Source organism: Hemibagrus wyckioides, linkage group LG02, assembly GCF_019097595.1.
Source record: "Hemibagrus wyckioides isolate EC202008001 linkage group LG02, SWU_Hwy_1.0, whole genome shotgun sequence".
NCBI lineage: Eukaryota > Metazoa > Chordata > Actinopteri > Siluriformes > Bagridae > Hemibagrus > Hemibagrus wyckioides.
This window is the reverse complement of record NC_080711.1, coordinates 15,489,712-15,508,531: the sequence shown is the minus strand read 5'-3', so window position 1 is coordinate 15,508,531 and position 18,820 is coordinate 15,489,712. Positions and strand designations below refer to the sequence as shown.

The 18,820-nt window shown below is 44.8% G+C and overlaps 1 protein-coding gene across 1 annotated transcript; it reads right to left on the bottom strand.

Moving 5' to 3' along the window:
• Window positions 1–4,286: 4,286 nt before the first annotated feature.
• Window positions 4,287–18,558, bottom strand: axin2 (axin 2 (conductin, axil)). The gene is made up of 11 exons (XM_058408642.1): window positions 18,305–18,558; window positions 16,061–16,950; window positions 13,776–13,916; window positions 11,439–11,541; window positions 9,981–10,121; window positions 9,288–9,715; window positions 8,998–9,165; window positions 8,700–8,912; window positions 8,505–8,600; window positions 7,931–8,089; window positions 4,287–5,784 (listed from the first exon to the last, which is right to left on the bottom strand). Exons 2-11 carry the CDS (start codon window positions 16,855–16,857, stop codon window positions 5,658–5,660), a joined length of 2,373 nt encoding a protein of 790 aa, XP_058264625.1. The 5' UTR covers window positions 16,858–16,950; window positions 18,305–18,558; the 3' UTR covers window positions 4,287–5,657.
• Between the last annotated feature and the right edge of the window lie 262 nt (window positions 18,559–18,820).

Sequence of the window (18,820 nt, the reverse complement as noted above, 5' to 3'; positions counted from 1 at the left end):
CAACACAAACATCTTTAAAAAAAAAACAAACTATCATTCCACACATAGCCAGGCTGGGATTCAGCCCAGCCCTGAGGCACTGAGTGCTTCTTTAGCTGTAATCATAACCTGGCGTTGGGATCTGCCACCATTGCCACACCCCAAGCTTTCTCTTCCCTTCTGTTTTTAGAATGTTTGTGCCCTCACCAGATTTCTCCCGCCTCTGTTTTTATCACCTCTCTCTCTTTTTCTGTCTCCTCCATGCAGTGCTTTACCTTAAGATACGATTAGTGCCTGTTCAACGTAAGCATTACGGGAGCATTATGATGTGTCTCATGGCAATCCCCAATCATCCTGCTTCTTCTCTACCTTTTACCCCTGCTCATATTTATCCTTTGCTTCCTTCTCCTTCCCTTTATGCTGTCCTGATTTATCCGTTGCTTCCTTCTCCTTCCTTTCACCCACACCAATCTCATTTTTGCCTGTTCCTACTTTTCATTCCAAGCTTTGGTTGCATTTTTTCTCCTTTTCTTTACCTGCCAAACAGATCTGTCAACAGGGATCCATTGTGTGGTTGAACCAGTCTGGAGCTGTGCTCTCCTTGGAGCAACAAAAGCTTGTGGTACAATAGTTGAAGTGGGAATCAGAGATCAGAGTCGCTTTAGCACTCGCTCTTCCTCACTCACTCACAACTGCTCACTGTTTATGCCAGCTAAAGCGTTGCTTAATACCAACTTCCAATCTCATACAAAGTGGGGAAAATGGAACAGTTGAAGCTCCATCAGTTTCATGCAAAGATTATTTTATGTTTCTTGTAGAGCAATAAGAGGCACTCTACTAGCTAGACCATTTGGTTTCATGTTTAATGCTTCTGATTTAACTCAGTCATTAGCTGTTATATTAAGCTATGGATCCCCCGAAGGTAAGGGGTTAGAAATTAAAGGTGAATAACAACATTATCAATATTGATTATGGAGTGAAGGTTGTTTGGAAAAGATTTGCTACAAATATAACCATATAGAAGCTCATTGGGAATTGAAGATCATTTATTTGGGGACTTTTAATTGGATGGGTTACAGATTTGATGAGAATAGCTTGGGAGACCAATAAAGTAAATCTATCTATCAATCTTTTTGACTAATGGTTAAACCATCAAAGCACGGGAAGCTGTAAAAATTGAACAATGCTGGAATGAGAAGCCAATTAGAAGGAACATGATGAGAGGCAGGTCAGGCTTGCTTCACACTGACTACAGGATGCCGGAGTTGAGCCTGGCATTCCATTTAAGCAAAGCTTGGCAGAGCATTATGCAACCTGGGAGAACGCTTTACGACTCCCACCACATTCTCTATCTCTCACATACTAATACATACAAGCAGACAAAACGGGGCTCTGGTGGCCAAATTATTGCTGCATTTATTAATTTTCTAGAAGGCAGCTAATTAAAAAGCTGATAATGGGAACAATTATGTCAGAGAATTCTCACCAGGGTTTAAAATGATTCATTAAACCCAACACTTTGCCTTGTTTCTGTGTTTCAAGGGATGAATTCAATCTTCCCAATTATCCCTAGGAAGAGGTCCTAGGGGCGGAACTAGGGGGTGGCAAAATATCATTGGCCACCCTGGTGGCTATCTAGAACTAATTGCTAGTTCTATTTGAATTTTCAGGCAATGTCAGCTTCAATCTATGGTTTAAATCAAACAGGACCATTAAGAGGGAAGATCATGGAGAAATGAGGGTTGCCAGAATGTTTGTTAAACCACAAATCATCTCAATCCATGGCCACATTTAAACTAAAAGTAGCTACAAGAGGCTCTGTGCTTGTGTCCTGCTTCTTGAACAGTATGTAGATCTGCTAGGATGATGAGGCCACAGAAGGCAAGCACAGCACCACTGAACCTCTCTCCCTTGTCTCTCAAGTACATCCTCAAAACAGTGATCTAAAGCCTTTCCCACAAGTTACTATGTGTATGTGTAGTCTCGTCCTGCCAAACGGGCAACAAAAACACTGGAGAGCTGAAGTTTCCCACCTTCTGTGGAATGTTTAAAGGGTTGAAGTTGAGCTCAAGGAAACATGAGGGCCTTTTTCTGGGAAAGAGTTATGATTTAGGAGTTTCTCATGGTGGTGGTGGTGGTGGTGATGGTGATGGTGGTGGTTGTGGGTTGTCAGGTGTATAGTTAAATATTGAAATTAAGGTCTCAGATCAGCTTGGAAGTCCAGGCTGTGAGGTGAAGTGAGTGAGCTGTGAACAATGTCTCCGCTGGGTTAGAAACCTTTATATACTTTAATGAACACGATTACTCGCCGATCAGGAAAAGCACTTTATGATGGTCTCCCTGTATTGATATACATCTGAGAAACTGGAGGATTATCTTTTTTCCACTTTTCAAAGGGAAGTGTTAATCGTTTATTTTTATCAGTTTACATAATGGAAAGTAAATGAACAGAAGAGAAATCCAAATCAAACCAATATTTAGTGTGAGCAGCCTTTGCCTGCAGTTCCTCTAGGTACACATGCACACAGTTTATGAAGGAACTTGGCAGGTAGGCTGTTCCAGAAGTGGGACCGCTCTTGGAGAACTAACCACAGATCTTTCGTGGATGTAGGCTGCCTCAAATCCTTGTGTCTCTTCATGTAATCCTCAACAGACTTGATAATGTCTATCTCTATGAGGGCCAAAACCATAACTTCCAGGAGTCCTTGTTCTTCTCTACACTGACGATAGTTCTTACTAACATTAGCTGCATGTTTGGGGTTGTTGTCCTGCTGCAGAATAAATTTGAAGCCAATCGGATGCCTCCCATGGTGGTGGATAAGTACCTGCCTGTTTTACTCAGCATTGAGGACATCATTAATCCTGACCAAATCTCCAACTCCATTTGCAGAAATGAAACCCCAAACTGGCAAGGAACCTCCAACATGCTTCACTCTTGCCTGCAGACACTCATTATTGTACCGCTCTCCAGCCCTTTGGCAGACAACCTGCCTCCTGCTACAGCCAGATATTTCACATTTTGACGTATCAGTCCAGATCACCTACACTGATCAGGCATATCATTACAATCAGTGACAGGTGAAGTGATTAAGACTGATGATCTCCTCATCATGGCACCTGTTAGTGGGTGGGATATATTAGGCAGAAAGTGAACATTTTGTCCTCAAAGTTGATGTTAGAAGCAGGAAAAATGGGCAAGTGTAAGGATTTGAGCGAGTTTGACAAGGGCTAAATTGTGATGGCTAGACGACTGGATCAGAGCATCTCCAAAACTGCAGATGCATGTGGGGAGCGAAGGCTGGCCCGTGTGATCCAATCCATCAGATGAGCTACTGTTGCTCAAATTTCTGAAGAAGTTAATACTGGTTCTATCAGATAGAAAGCACAATATACAGTGCATGACGGGTCAGGGGTGTTTTGGCAGCAAAAGGGGGACCAACACAATATTAGGCACGTGGTCATAATGTTATGCCTGGTCAGAGTGTCACCATTTTTCTGCATCCCAGTTCCTGTTTTTGTGCATAGTTTGGCCGCAATTCTTCCATGAAGACCACTTTTCACTGGCAGTAGGTGGGTGTACCTGGGTCCCACTGGTTTCCACCAGTTCTTTTCTGATGGCCCTGCTGGACATCTGATGCCGACCACTGCACCTACGATCTACAACATTGCCCGTTTCTTTGTGCTTATTAAAAATAGCTTAAACAGCCCATCTTGAAACCCGTTTGCTTTGAAATCTTTGCTTGTTTGCTGTTCCTCACCCAGATTTAAGCTCCTATACAGCTGTTTCTGTTCCACTTAATGAATGTGTTTCAACCTACATATGATATTGATGATCATTAGCACCTGCTTGGTATAATTAGTTAATCATACACCTGACTCTGATCCTACAAAATAAAGCCAAGGGGAATTTTCACACATTTCGTAAAATGATAAACAATTCAAATATATATAATTTAAAAAGAATTCTACCTTTACAGCATTTCTTCACGCTGTTAATCCAAACACTTTTCTAATGTTGGACACAACAGTGGTGTTTTATTGAATGGTGATAAGCAGCTGCTTTTACAGACTACTACGAGTACTATGTCCAGGCCAGGTCTCTAAAGTTGAATAATGAAATATTGATGGAATATTTTGTAATAGTGTCAGGTTTGACTAGATCTAGAACCACAGTGCCATTTTTGGACTGCTTCTTGTTTTTAAAAGTGCAATATTAACTGCAAGAACACAGCCACAGACACACACACACACACACACACACACAGTAAATCTGCATGACAAGGAAAAAAGGCAACCCACAAGGAGAATTCATTTGAAAAATATAAACATTTAATAAAGGCTACATCTCTTCATAATTACAATAATTAAAGTACCAAGTCATCTTTAAAATGATGCTCTATATATGCATAATTTACATTTATGTGGAACAAGAAAAAAATAACAGAATAGATAACAAGATATCCAAAGCATTAAAAAAAATCTTTGCAACATAAACCCCTTTAGAAAAGCAAGGGAATATTACACCCTGAAGCAGGGCAGAACACGGCATGGTATCCATGTAGGCACAGGTACTGCAGTCTAAAACACTGACATTAGTCTATACTCCTTTGCTGATGCCAGTGCACAACTACACCCTGTCCAGGAGCTCTGTAGTTCTCTGTAACTCAGTATACTCTCGCCACTTTGGAGAGAACTTCCAAACTGGGTACACCTAACTTCTCAACATTCTGCTTGTTTCTGTTTAAATGGTACTGAAATGAAGAAGGCCACAGATTTTGTTCAGTGGGATTAAGACATCAGCATTGCTGTATAATAATATCAGGATGTGTGTGTTTGTTTGTTTTTTTTATATACATTAATGCTCCTTCAAGGCTCCTTGCCAAGCTGGTTTGATCCTGTGCAATTCCTAGGCTCAATAAATCAAAGGCACTATGATGTAAAATGGGACAGGGCCCTGGACGCATGAGGAACAGAGCAAACATCAACGCCAGAGAGGGGTTGAGAAAACTGGGTGGTCCCAGCACGGAAGTCATCTCCTCATTGGACAGCATCAGAGACTCCTAGCATTTATTTATAAAGGGGGACTCTAGCATTATGACCATGCATGTGTTACATTGGAAAAAAGTCTCCCAATTCATCTAAGCAGCTTGTCCATTAAGCTGGACATGGGGCAGGAGGGAAATGACAGTTTAATAAATATTAATATTCATTTGTTGTTACAAAAGCACAATATAACGTGCACATACCTCTGTATACACACACACGCACGCACGCACACACACACGCACACACACTTAAGCAAACACCTGCAATTAACACAACTAATCCTTGGTCAGCAGTCCATGGTGCGGGATACACTGGCTCTGTAGCGATCCCTCATATATATATATAAGTATATATTTAAAAACCACATACAGTCACCCGCATCTTCAGACAGTGGTATACTCATAGTGTCTCTTGACCATTCCAATTGAGAGTTAAGGTGCCTGATCTCCCAGGCTGCTTTTGGAGTCCTCCACCAGTTCGTATACTTCATTGGCTAGTATTCCTTCAATAGCTTGATGAGCCAAAACAAAACAAAACGAGTTTTTGTGGATATATTAAAATTTCTTTATCTTTGAAAATACAGGTCTATGTGTAGAAGTTCATTTCTTCGCTTGTTGGCCTTGAGTGGCAAATTAGTCTGTTCGTTCCACTTTTCCCAGGATTTTGCCCTCATACATGGGAAGGATGGTGCCGTCGTCCCATACTTCCTCAAACACGGCTCCGCACTCAAACTCGTCGCTGGCTTTCTTGAAGTAGTACCTGTGTAGAGAAAAGAGGAACGTTGAGGGTTAGTGCTGTATAATCGAAACCCGCTTTAAACATCTGTTTTTAAATCATTTTTTCAGGGGGGTGGCCCGCACCCTACCCCCTCGCCTCAGGTCTCGAGTTCGTTTGTAATTATTTGCCCGAGTCAGCAGGGAGCTTTGGAAATGAGCTACTGACGAGAGGCTTGAGGCAAGCAGCCATCGGTAGATCATCGACATACAGAGGTCAAAAAGAAGCCCCATACCTTCCACTTTCAGATGTTACTCAAGGCAAGAAAGATGCTTCTGATCTTTCCAGGGAGAAGTATGGCTTAAAAGGCCCTGAAGGGTAATTAAAATACCCCCCCCCCAATGAGCAATGACTCTAGTCTTGGGTCTTGCATTGTTGTGTGGGCCCACTTTGGGCCAAAAAGGGGGCTTTGCTCTAAATTAGAGGGCGGCTTAAATCCTGACGTCCCTCTTCTCTTTTGCTTGTCGCCAGTGTTCTTCTGTCTACTGGTGTCTAATTGGGGCCGCTGTCAAATGAAGGGCTTCTTTCACAAAGGTTGATATTTTGGGTGCCGGCAAGTCTGCATGTCACCACGCGCGCACACACACGTGCATACACACACACCCACGTGCATACACACACAGGCGCTTGCTTTCTCCTCTTTCTCGGCCAGTGACCTGGCCAGGGTTAATAGAGAAGATGGCTCTCAGGTTGACAGTGTTGTGACCTGAAGTTGGGGGATCATTATCATCCCTGTGAGGTCACATGCTCCAGGCTCGACCCCACCCCTCCATTCCCTTTCAAAAAGAAGCAGGGGAGAAAGAGAGGAGTGGAGCAAGGGTGGCTGTTCCAAATAATTAGCTCTGTAATGGAAAATGCCCCCGTTCACTAAAAAAAACGTGTGCTGTAGTGTGCACTTGAATTCCAAGAGCTAACTTTTCATTTTATGAGCGGACTCCACCAAGTCATAAAAACAACGCACATAAAACATCTAGAGGATGGGGTTGGGGGTGTGCAACTTCCAGCAAACAGTTGGCAGAAGCTATGGCTACTAATAAAAAAGAAACTAGGATGTGTTTGCCATACAGGAAGGTTTCTCTAAACAAGAGGCCTGTGGCATCTTTATTTTTCCTATCATCTTTGTGCAGTGTTCAACTCGGAAAGTGCAAGAAGAGCGGCCCTTACATGCTTGAAAAAAAGAAGAGGAAGAAGTGGGGAAAAGAGTGCAAGAGAGAAGTCTTTCCATTGGAACACATTTTATGTGGCAAGATTCTTCTCTGAGCAACATCTGGCACCAATATCGTCTGGCAGTGCTGGCAAGTACTGTTCTTTGTTGAAATGCTGCCATGTCCCAGCTCCACACATTTTCTGCTATTAAAACCATCAGCTTTGAATTCGCTTGGCCTTGAAAAAAAATATTACAAAGAATGTGCAAGGTAGGAGAGCTTTAGTTCAGGAAGAGGACTGTGTATGATACCTGGTGACTCAGCTGATAAAAAACTATAATTAAGCTCATATATGCCTCTTGCAGGAAATGCTCAGGTCTGAGTGGGCTGATTGAAGTGGCAGTCATTTGACAGTTAAATATAACAGGACAAAAACCAATTTGTCCTTTGATGTAAATGAAAAATTAAAAAAACGATAGCTTATGTAAACACATATACACACATACAGTGCATGAGAGCAATGTAGCTTGATACAATCGCTGAAGAATTTACGCGAGTCTTAGTGCATGAAATGAAAGACCTGGGCTTCAAAGACGTGCTTATTAAGTGTGCCTTACGAAGAAATCAATACCAGATGTGACCAAATGGCTCCAGTTAAAATTCCCTCTTTCCTTTTCTGTACACCCACTGCAACCCCCATCTCTCTCTCGCTCTCTCTCTCTCTCCCTTCCTACCACCTACCTCCAGTAAACAGGCAGCAGTAAACATTCTCTTACACACAACAGTAGAGACTATTCTTTGAGTATCTAGCTTGAGCACGAACCAATTCAAGCTCCTGAAACCTTTCAAGGGCGCCGTTCTTCTCTGCTACCTTCAATTACGTACAAAGGAAACACATGGCTCCATGGGCCTGTCTACTAGAGGGCGGCTCCAATTCACCAACTGCACAGAGTCACCAAGACCTGGGAGTAGGAGCAAGTGTGTACCTGTAGTTGCCTTTCTTGCGGAGCTGCTCTTTGAAGTGGCCTAGGGTGAGGCTGTGTGTCTTCATCATGCGCCGGTAGGGGATCTCCTCACCACAGAAGAAGTATGTGACCACAGTTTCATTGGCATGGCTGCCAGGAGGCTTCTTTGGCTCTTTTGGGCTGTGGGGAAAGACGGAGGAGAAGAAATGTGAGAGAGTGCGCAAACATTCGCTATATGAATCACCCTGCCATAGCTGAGAAAAACTTTTGAGGTTGAGGATAATAAGGATGTTTTGCTGCTTAATTTTAGTACAAGGGACTGGTCTAAATCTTTACATTTTCCACAATAAGAGACATAAATTCTAATCTCATATTATGTCTAAAATAAAGATTGAAGCACTGCTCACATCAAACACCAATAAAATTAACCATTTCACTTGTTGGGTGTTTAACTAGATGAACTTTAACCTTGCAAATTTGTGAACACAGGAAGCTTGAGCAAATTAAAAAAAGAGCACGGTATATGGTATCTGCATGGCGTGAACTGTACAGTAGAGAGGAATGGTCAGTCCAGACACATGTCCAGAATACTTACTGCTCTGCTTGAAGAGCCTGGTTCTGGAGAGAGGCAGCTCCAGTCTGGACAGGCACTGCATGGCTCTTGTCTCTTTGAAGGCCTGGTGTTGAATGCCTGGTAGCAGAAAATGATAATCAGGATATGGTACATCCATAATCACACCTACAATTGTGAATACCAAACAAGCTGCATGTTTGCAAGAGAGGTCCTTACCTCTGTTTGGGGGGTTTGGAAACCTCTTCCAGACGTCGACACGCTTCCTCCAGCTGTGCCAGGGTGTTGGGTGGAGGTAGAGGGGGCATGGCTGGGTCCTGGATAAATGGATGAGCAGGCTGGTGCGTGCGGAGGTGCCCAGAAATGCCTGCACCGCCCCAAGTGTGGGTGCGTGCTGACTCGGAGCCATAGAGTTTCCGCGTGCTCTGAGTGCTGTGGAAATAATGTATAATTAAATGGTTATTAACAGTAAAGATAAGCATGGTTGGGTCAAATGGCTTGAGGGTGGCATGCTTACCTGTGTGGCCTGTGCCTGGCCTGGCGATCGCTCTCCAGGATCCACTGCCACACGTTCTGTGAGCGGTCGGCACTGTCAGCGGGCAGCTGTAGGGTGGCACTATCTACACTCTCACTGGTCACCTCCTCACCTGACCTACAGAGACGCTTGGATAAAGCATTCGGACATCTGGAGGGGAGCAGAGGAGAAAGAAGATATTTAGATACAACCGCCATAGACATAGGAATAATGTCACTTCAGCTATTAGTCTTATACTGAGTAACAAAGAAGATCACCAAATCACAACTCACCCTTGATTCCCCTCTCCAACGCCATTTCCGTGCTCAGTGCCCAGGTTGCGGTTGCGTGTGTATGGTGAAGGGCAGCATTCGGGTACGGCAGGACAAATGCCCTGCACCCGCCGTGCTGCCTCAGCCTCAATCTGTTCCTTGCTCTTGGGCACTGAGTGGTGATGGATGTAGTGGTGATGGACGTGCTTAGAGACAAACGTTCGCCCAGATGGGTAGGCAGGCATAGGCACGGTGCTACCCACAGGCCTGTTCATAGGCCGGGGTTCAGGAGAGCGAGAGCGGGGTGAGTGGCGTGCCACTCCGGGTGATTGACAACCAGGTGTCCTGAGAACGCGTGAAAGGTGATCATCTAGGATGGCCTGCGGGTCGTCCTCGCTTGAGCGCCGCTGTGAGGAAGAAGACAGCTCAGACTCCTCACGCTCTTCCTCCTGCATGAAGACATCATACAACAAATAAACTCTGATGTCCCTTGAACAACCCACAACTGGGTGCAAATATGTTTCAACAAGCAAAGATATATTTCTACCCAAGGGCAACTCAACTTAAGTGACTAAAGTACATAATATGTAATCAACATTGAAACCACCAGGATGGCTGTAAACTTTCACATGTATAACAAAACATATCGTGGAAGCTGTATATCAAAATCAGACACACATTGGAATGGGAGGCAAGATGGCAGTTCACACTCACCTCCTGGATCTGCTGCAGTCTCTCTTCCAGTGAGCTCATAGTCTCTTGTTCTCTCTTCAGTCTTTCAAGTCTGGCAATGAGCTGAGCGGCGAATGCCGCTGGCTCCACCGGGGTCATGTCCTTTGGTGGCCGCCGTGGCCTCTGCACGTGATAAAAATACAGCCGTTATTGTATTATTTGTGTAGTTACAACCTTGTAATTGCTTTTGGCAACACTGCATTTGAATGTGGTTTCACTAATAACATGTATTAAACTACAACTAACAAAGAGTGGGGCTTAATTCACACAGCTGCCCTCTACCTGAGTGCCTTTTCCATAAACACACTGTGCCCTTCACCGCTGGTGTGAGCAGTTGGTCACACTCTGAGGAGCCTCAGCTTGCTCTCTCTGTAGTGCCACCAAGCCACTTCAAAGAAGCTTTGGCAAATATCAAACGCACACCAGGGCTGGGAGCGACAGTGGCTTTACATCCAGGAATAAAAGTCACATATCAACAGGAGAGGAGGGAGATGGGGAGGGAGAGAGAGAGAGAGAGAGAGAGAGAGAGAGAGGGAGAGAGAGAGAGAGAGGAAAAACAGAAAAAGCAGAGGATTAAAAGAAGGGAAAGGAAGATGAGGAGATGAGTGGAGGCAGTAGGGGGAGATTGCGGATTCAAACAGAGGGAGATCAGAGAAGCAGAGGTAATTTATTTGCCCACCACATGCTGGGCACTTCTGAGCTACAGTAGCCACATTATGTGTTCAGGTGGGTGTATATGTGGACATGTTCCCACATATCTGTTAATTTATTATGGTTATTTTTGTGTTCTCTTTCATGGTGTGGTCTTATTTTTTGTTCCTCTAATTACTCTGAGGAGACCTGTTGGTAAGTCCATGGGCCTATCATGCCCAAACCAGAGGGTAATCTTCAAGAAATAGGGGATGAGGAATGGAAAAGACGCGGACCACAAAGACATAGAGTCTCCTTGTGTATTATGCATGGGGAACCCACATGCATATACACTCATATAGAACTTTCAAGTTGGTTCTAACTGGTCAAACTGTCTTTGCTCATAAGACAAGGCACTTCTCAAAGCTGTTCAGCCAGCACCAAGACAACACAACACCAGGAGCATCCTCTGTCTCATACACCCCATGGAGGGAAAAGAGGGGGGTAGTGCTGCTGGATGCTGTCACTTTTCTCCAAACTGGTTCCATTCATCTAGTGATCAAAGCAAGGGAGTAGATTTTGGTGCCCCGGGATAAAACAGACACATTTAGAAATGGCTTATTTACATCAACCTGCTACTCGACTGCTTCAAAAAAAAGAAAAAAAGAAAAAAGTTGAGGCCAATTCCTGAAACTAGTACACAAAGGGGTCCTGAAGATTTGTTTTTAATCAGCTGTTGTACTGTTCTAAGGGAAGAGGTGATATTAAGGGGTTTCTGTGTCTGTTAGTTATACAGAAGAAGGAACTTACAGGAAAGGCAGGTAGTGAGACCTGGCCATTCATTCTCATGTTGCGATGCATTTCTCTCTGAAGCTGCTTCTTGCTGCCCAGTTTGTACGGCGGAATCCCATCACTGCCAGGAGACAGAAGGAGAGAGAACAAATTACACACACCGTATTTACTTACAAGGTGAGTAAGACATATTGTGCAAGGCTAGCTGGAAAGGGTTCAGTGAAGGAATGTGGGGCTTCCATAAGCTGAAGCTCAAGCTTAACTAACAACGAAAAGCAACATATGTCACAGATGTCTTCACAGCATCCCTGATAAATGCTCCTCTCTCCAAACACTGACTTTTCTCTTTCATAAAACTTGGATGTCTTTTTCAGGGTGATTTTTAAAGCTTGGACACTTTCCTTTGCTTGGGCTTTTTTCTTGCCCACTTGGAAGCATCTGACCTAGCCCTGAATGCTGTCTCCAGCGTGGCTTTGAAAGCTCACAGTCATGCGCACAAAGCCAGAGCTCCAATCTTCATTTGGCAAGCGGCGCTGCAGTCAGCCTCTGATCTCGGCAACATCAAAAGGCTGGTTTGTAAGATAAGGTAATGTTTGAAGTCGGCGCAGAAGCATTCCCTAGTGTCCAAGCAAATCCATAAATAAGATATAAGCAACCCCCCCACACACACACACATTCTTCCCATGCTACCTCGCTCCCTCTTTATCTAGAAATGAGATTCAGATTTGCTGTGCCTTTTAACTAAAATAAAAAATGAACTATTGCAATCAAAACGGTCCCCAAACAAATAGACGTCTGCATTTTCCCCGCCTGCTTGCCTAACCCGCAGTGATAAAAAGTTAAATAGGGAAGAGAAGGAAAGAGCACAATAGCTATTGGTGAGCAAGATTGAGGGGAAAGATGAATATGGATGAAAGAAGAAAAGATATAGCTTATTGTCAGGTTTAAATTATCAAGTGAACAAACATTTCCGGTTTTCATCGACAGGTTTTGAAGTTTATTGAGACCCGATGGTGTGAATCGGGGTTTTGAAGTCTTTCGACGTATGTAACGCAACTCAATGCTGCATTAAAGCAATAATGAGAAGTCAAATTAAAGTCGGAAGAGATCAGTTGTTAACTCCCAACAATAGTTTAAATATTCCACACCTTAGCATATAAAGAAGAGCAAGCAAGCTAGCACCATGACCTCTGCCAAAATATTAATCTTCCAAGTTTAATCAGCCTGGCCTGCTCACATTCACACATACACACTCCCACAAGCTGTGCATTGGCCGGCTCTTTGAGGCATCAGGGGAACAGAAGCTGGCCTCTTTCATTGGCCTAGCTTTATGGGGATCGCCTATTCACTTGGGCAAGTAATTTTCAAAGCAGCCAGCCACCCTCTTATCCCCCTAAGCTCGCCTTCCTTAACAATGGGCTGAAAGCGATTCGCTTAAGCCTTTCATCCACCATGCACTTTATTCCTCACTCCCTGCACTTAACTATGCGCGCGCACAATTGGCTCCACTGCTAACACACGTGGGGGGTGGGGTGCTTCGAGCTTCGAGTGTGTATGGATGAGGGGGTTTAGGATTGGAGTTTAGGGCTGAAAGAGTAGTGGAGGTTGCCCTAAACTCAGTGGATCCCAGGTGACATGCTCTCGCGCTCCAGAAATAGCTAGCACCTCATCTAGTTGCCTCCGTGCCAGGGCCAATAAAGAAACCCATGCCATGCAAGCCCACCTCGCTTTCATTTACTGCCAACTCGTCTCAATGAGCGTCTTACGGTCCACATGGCCAGTTCTCCGCTCCTCTTTCAAGCCAGGAGACAATAGGGATGGGCGTGGACAAGAAATAATGGTGGCCACTAGGTCTTAGCAAAGCACAACAAGTGAGGTCTTTCTGAGGACCAAGAAAACCCCTGATGAACTCAAAACAGTCGGAAGAGGGGGAGGAAAAAATAAAAGAGCTGTTTCCTGTGGCCGAGTTTGCAGACATTGGTATTATTTAGCGTTCAAAATAGAGCATGCTGTATTTCCCAAAGACCTGGTGCAATGGAGTCTTTTCCAAAGCAGAAACACCAGAGCCCGAATCCCTGTGTTGCAGTACACCAACGCATCGGAGACTCCGCACATTCCTATTAATAAACATATAAAGAGCCAAGTGCCAAGCGGAGCATTATCTCTTCTTTACCAGCTTCAAACAATATATCACCAAAATAAAACAGACAGGCCATGTTCTTATTCTGTCACACAGCAATATTCACTGTGCATATACAAACCCAAAGCAAACATCATACACAATGTCTGGTCTTGTTTACTATGTTGTGCACTGTTTGCTTGCGACTATTTACAAAGACACAATGTGGGACTTACACACTGCTGTCAGTCATTGACATAGAGTCGTCTGTCATGGCGTCGCTGGAGATCTCGCTGTCGTTGGCACTAGTGGTGGGGGCGAAGCTGCAGCCGGAGGCCACATGGTATGGGTTGGCAGGATCGCAGCGCCTATACGACCTGGACAGACACAAAGGGCACGTTAATATGTCACTGTTCCAAGAGCACAGTGTGATACCATTCTAACCTTCTAGAATAGTCTATTTTTTAGAGGTTGGATGTCTTTGGGTTCGACCTTATATATATATATATATATATACAAAAAACACTTCCCAACAAGTCATGCCTCTGCGTGGAGGCTATATGAAAAAAGGCAACAGGGTTTGGGGGCATGAGGTCAACTCAGTAGGGTTTTCTCTGCCTTTCATGCGACCTCCACACCAAATCCTTGTGCAAGAACACTGTGCTGGGTTGTAATAAGTAATACAGGTTTATAAGCTACATGGTATGTGTATCCTCTGAAATATGATCTTTGGGTCTTTCATGGCGGTCAACCACTTGGAACTACTGCCTCAGAAGAATCTCCATCTATCTTTTTTTCTCAAACAGTATTCTTCCTCTTGTCATTTCTTTCTCATCTCCTTCCAACATTGTGGTATACTTCTTCCAAATACCCACCTAGTCCCTCCCTCTTTCCCTCCCTCTCTCTCTCACCCTCTCCATTCCTCTATCCTGCTGTGACACATTCTTGTTGCGCTGAAGGAGGACAGGAAGAGAGCCTGTGCTAACTCTGAGAAGAAAAGCAAAAAAATGGACAGGGAGACAGTGATAGAGAGATGGAGGGAAAGCGCAAAACTCAAGGGAGAGACAAACAGAAAGAGTGCATGAGACAGATCTAAGAACTCATAGTGAGTCCATAAGAGACCATAAGAGAGTGGAAAGAAAGGAGGAAGTGAAGAAGGGGGAAGGAGGGCCTCCTTTATGAGAATGCCTACTGGCAGGAGGGCTGCGAGGAGTTAAACAGCATGACTGCGGACAGAGGCCCCAAGTCAGACCTGACCTTTGGAGGCTCTCGCAAAGAGTCAGGTATTTAGCACAGCTGGGCTCGCATTTCCCCTCCCTGCCTCACCCTCTCATTCATCCATTCTTTCATGAGGAACCCCCCCTCCCTTTCTCATCTTCTTTTCCGCTTAGAAAGTATGCTCAGGCTCCTTCCGTGGGATTTTTTTCCCCTGTCTTTGGCGGAGGAATGAGATAAAAGTGGAGAAGGAAGTGAAATCATTGAATAGAGGATGAAAAATCAGAAACAGAGATGATGATGGCAACTGGCTCGGCAAGCAAGTTGCTGTGGCTTGTTTTTTTCCACAAATAACTTGAATTTGAGGGGCGATGGAGAGAGGGAGAGAGAGAGAGAGAATAAGAGAGGAAGTGAGAAATGAGTTCCACATGGCTTAGATGAAAACAGCCCAGATGCAGAGAGAGAAAGCAGTTCAAAGACCATCTAAATAAAGGCTTAAAAACTGTAGCCTGGATGATGTGTTTGTTTTTTAATGTAACCTTGTCTTATCAGTATTGTAAAGCGCCTGGAGCTTATCTACGTGACCAACATCTCCAAAGGGGCTTAAAGAGATTGAGATGAGATGAAGACGTACTCCGGATTCCCCTCCTAGCAGGGCTATTAGCGGATAAACATTAGTCTGGCACCGCACCTCGACGCCTTTGCTCATTTACAATGCTAAACCAGTCCAGACTTTACACAGAGACTTCGTGCTAATTAGCGCCACTTGTGCTAAATGTTAATGTTGATCGTAACGCACAAGAAACAACTCTTACATTACAGTATACTAACAGACAAAGCTGATTCCAAACTTTCAATTAAGAGTTTAATAGGTTGCTGTGCTTATTACTTAAGCCCACATTCTTAGTATTAACAAAGCATTTGCGCTGTTAGGTTTCCAAATATCGTTTCGTTTTTTGGAAGAACGACACAATCGGCTCCAGCTCTTTGATGTCCGGAGGCGGATTTGCTCTGAAGCTCCATCCATCAGCGGAGCGATTTCAAAGCACAGGAAGCGAGCACGCGCCAGCAGAGGGCCGAGTGTGTGTGCGCGCGCGCGCGTTTCAGCTCGTTGGAAAAGCTGATACTAATGAAAGCAATATGAGTATAAACCTCTTAAAAGTAACAGAACAATAAGAGAATACAAGGCTAACAACATTTTTTACGCACTGCTTTCGCTGAATGAAAAGGCCATAGCACTTACTGAAGGGATTGAAAAGAAAAAAAAAAAAACTTTCAGAAGACTAGAAGTTTGGCATGGTCTCACCTGTAGTTTTTCTCCAGCACGTCTACAGTCCTCAGAGAAGGAGCAGACCGCAGCGCTTTAGCCGATAGTCCGACCACTGCCAGCGCTTTGGCTTTAAAGTCATTACAACTCCATTCCTCCTCTTCGTTTAGAGTGGGCAAGTAGCCACAGACGAGTTTTAGACTCCCGAGCGCACCGGGGCTGGAGTGCGTGGGGTTTTCACCTCCACTGCGCACGTACTCGAGGTATATGTCGGACTGCAAGAACGTCTGGTACGCGTTCTCCTCCATGCTGGTCTGGATCTCAGTCTGCGCCTGGTCGAACATGGCCGAGTCGATCTGCTGTCGCTTCACGTTGTCCCGAATAAAAGTCTTGGTGGCCGGCTTAAGGCGCCTGCCGACGACGCCATCGGCTTCCACGTAGCGCTTGTAAATGGCCTTGGCCACGCGCAGCGTCTTGCCGTCCTTTAGGTCCATTTGACGGAAGCCGTTACACGCAAACCAAAAGTCGAGCGCATCGGCACACCGCTCGCGCTCCAGGAAAACACGGAAAAGGCGCGCGCCGTCCTGGTCGCCTAGCAGCGAGTGCAAAGACTTGGTCCAGCGCGCGAGCGGCGAGTCCGGTGAAGCGCTGCCCTCTGGCTCGCCCAGGCCTTCTTCGTCCCTACGCGTCGATTTCGCTGTCTCCTTGACTCTCAGCGCGGTCATTTTGCTTGGCAGTTTGCGGCACTTGGCTTCGCCCTCTTGGCCCGGCACGGGCGGACGGGGAGCATCTTCTCGGAAGCTCGTGGCCACGGGCTCCGAAAGCGCCCCGTTCATGGCTGCACGGCTTCTGGCTGCCTGAGCTCGGCTCTAATCTCCCTCGAACTCTCGCTTGAAGTTAGCGGGGGAGCACCTCTGTCCGGCTTCTCTCTGAAAACACACACAAAGTATTGATCTAATCAAAAGCAGATCCGCCCCAAAACTTCAAAGGGAGCGCGCGCTCACACACTCACAGGCTTTTCAGGAGGGGGCAAAGCTTCTCAGGCGTCTATACAGCCATTCTCACAATTCTTATTTTACCACCACTTTGAAATCGACTCTTTTTTGTTATTCGTGCTAATTTTGGTATAATCATCCTCTAATAAACTTCCACATTACAGTTACTGTAAACACAGCGCAGAAGCTAAAGCGCGCTCAGAACACGCAGAACCTAACCTATATAACTGAACTGTCTGTGTGTGTGAGAGAGAGATCTTCACATCGCATCAGCTATGATTTTAAGCCTTGATTCAAGCAAATTACAACCAAAAACTGATCCCAAACGCAAACTTTTTGACCTTCTCCAGTCGGCAATATGCATTAATGAAGATTTCTCAGACTGATCAAACACGCGATCTCCAAGCCGGCCTTGATCTAATCCATAACACACTTTAAATATTTACATAAATAAAAGCATATCTCCAAGGCATGCTACGTTAGTTGAAGAAACGACGACTCTAATAACTTTTTTTTTTTTTTAGTAATCACACTTTGTAGTTATTTACAGTATGAAAGCCAACGGAGATGTCCCTTGAGAGACCGGCGTGCCATCAGTAACCATCAGTAACGAGTTCTCACGGAGCAACACCGCAAACTGATCCGGTGTAATGCTGCGTTTCCGACAAGCGGCGACGGTTTTAAAGCCAACAATCAGAAATCCCACAGAATAGACATGAAACCGAGTTTAATACGTCTTCATGTGAGCAAACATGAAATAAGAAATCCAGTGGGAAACACACCGAGCATAAAGTTAATCCGAGTGAATTACACGAGCACGCGATCGACCACACAGACTAGTAGAGTTTACTCACCGATCAGAGTTAGCGTTCAAGTCTTGGCACTTTTACTTCCCGCCTGCTTTTCGTGCAATTCGAGCAAAAATAAAGAAACCTTTCGAACGATAAATAAATACATTAATAACGAAAATAAAGTAAACGCCCCATTCAGCCTCAACCCCCCCCCCTCCGTAAAGTCCGCAGGAAAAGTCTACGATCTCAGGGGGAGGAATTCCACACACAAAGTTCCTTTGACCGGGATAATGAACACTCTGCAAAAAAGCAGTCAAAAGACTCGCTAAAGTGGGTTAAAACAACATAACATAACGTCTAGAAAGAAGAAATGCGTCTTTCAGCTTTCTATGAAGCAAAAAGCACTCGATTGGACACAGCCACGTTACTTCAAAGCGAGTGAAGAGCACATCAAAAGCGGCCCTGTGGGGCCAAAGCAAGGAGAACATGAAACTTACCATCGACCCATGAGTTCTGTTCCCCCCCAAAACTCCAGCGTTTTTCCACGAGTCAAAAAATAGTCCACAATATCCAACACGGCGTCGTTCCTCTCGTTTTCCGATCTGTTCTTTTGTTATAGTCACAGAAAGAAAATTTAAAAGCGGTTCCCCCCGCGTTTTTCCTCAAGTCTTTCACGCAGCCATGCCGCACAGCACATCTCCTGTAGGCTATTCCAATATGTACTGGGCTCGGGGTTTAAGTGCGGACATCAAAGTAAGAAGCCGACAGCCTGGTCCCGAAAGGTACATAGAAAGAAATGCGCCTGTTGGAAAGGGGGGAAAAAAGTACACGCCTTAGAACAACAGCGAAAATGCACACATTCGAAACAGAAACCCTACTAAAGACACGAATGTCGGTAGACAAATTTTAACGTAGCATTTAATTGGCTCTTAGAGACTTTTAGAAAAACAAAAGTTACTACCAAGTTGCAAGGACCTTATCAAAGCCAAGCGATCTTGCGCCAACTCCCCGAG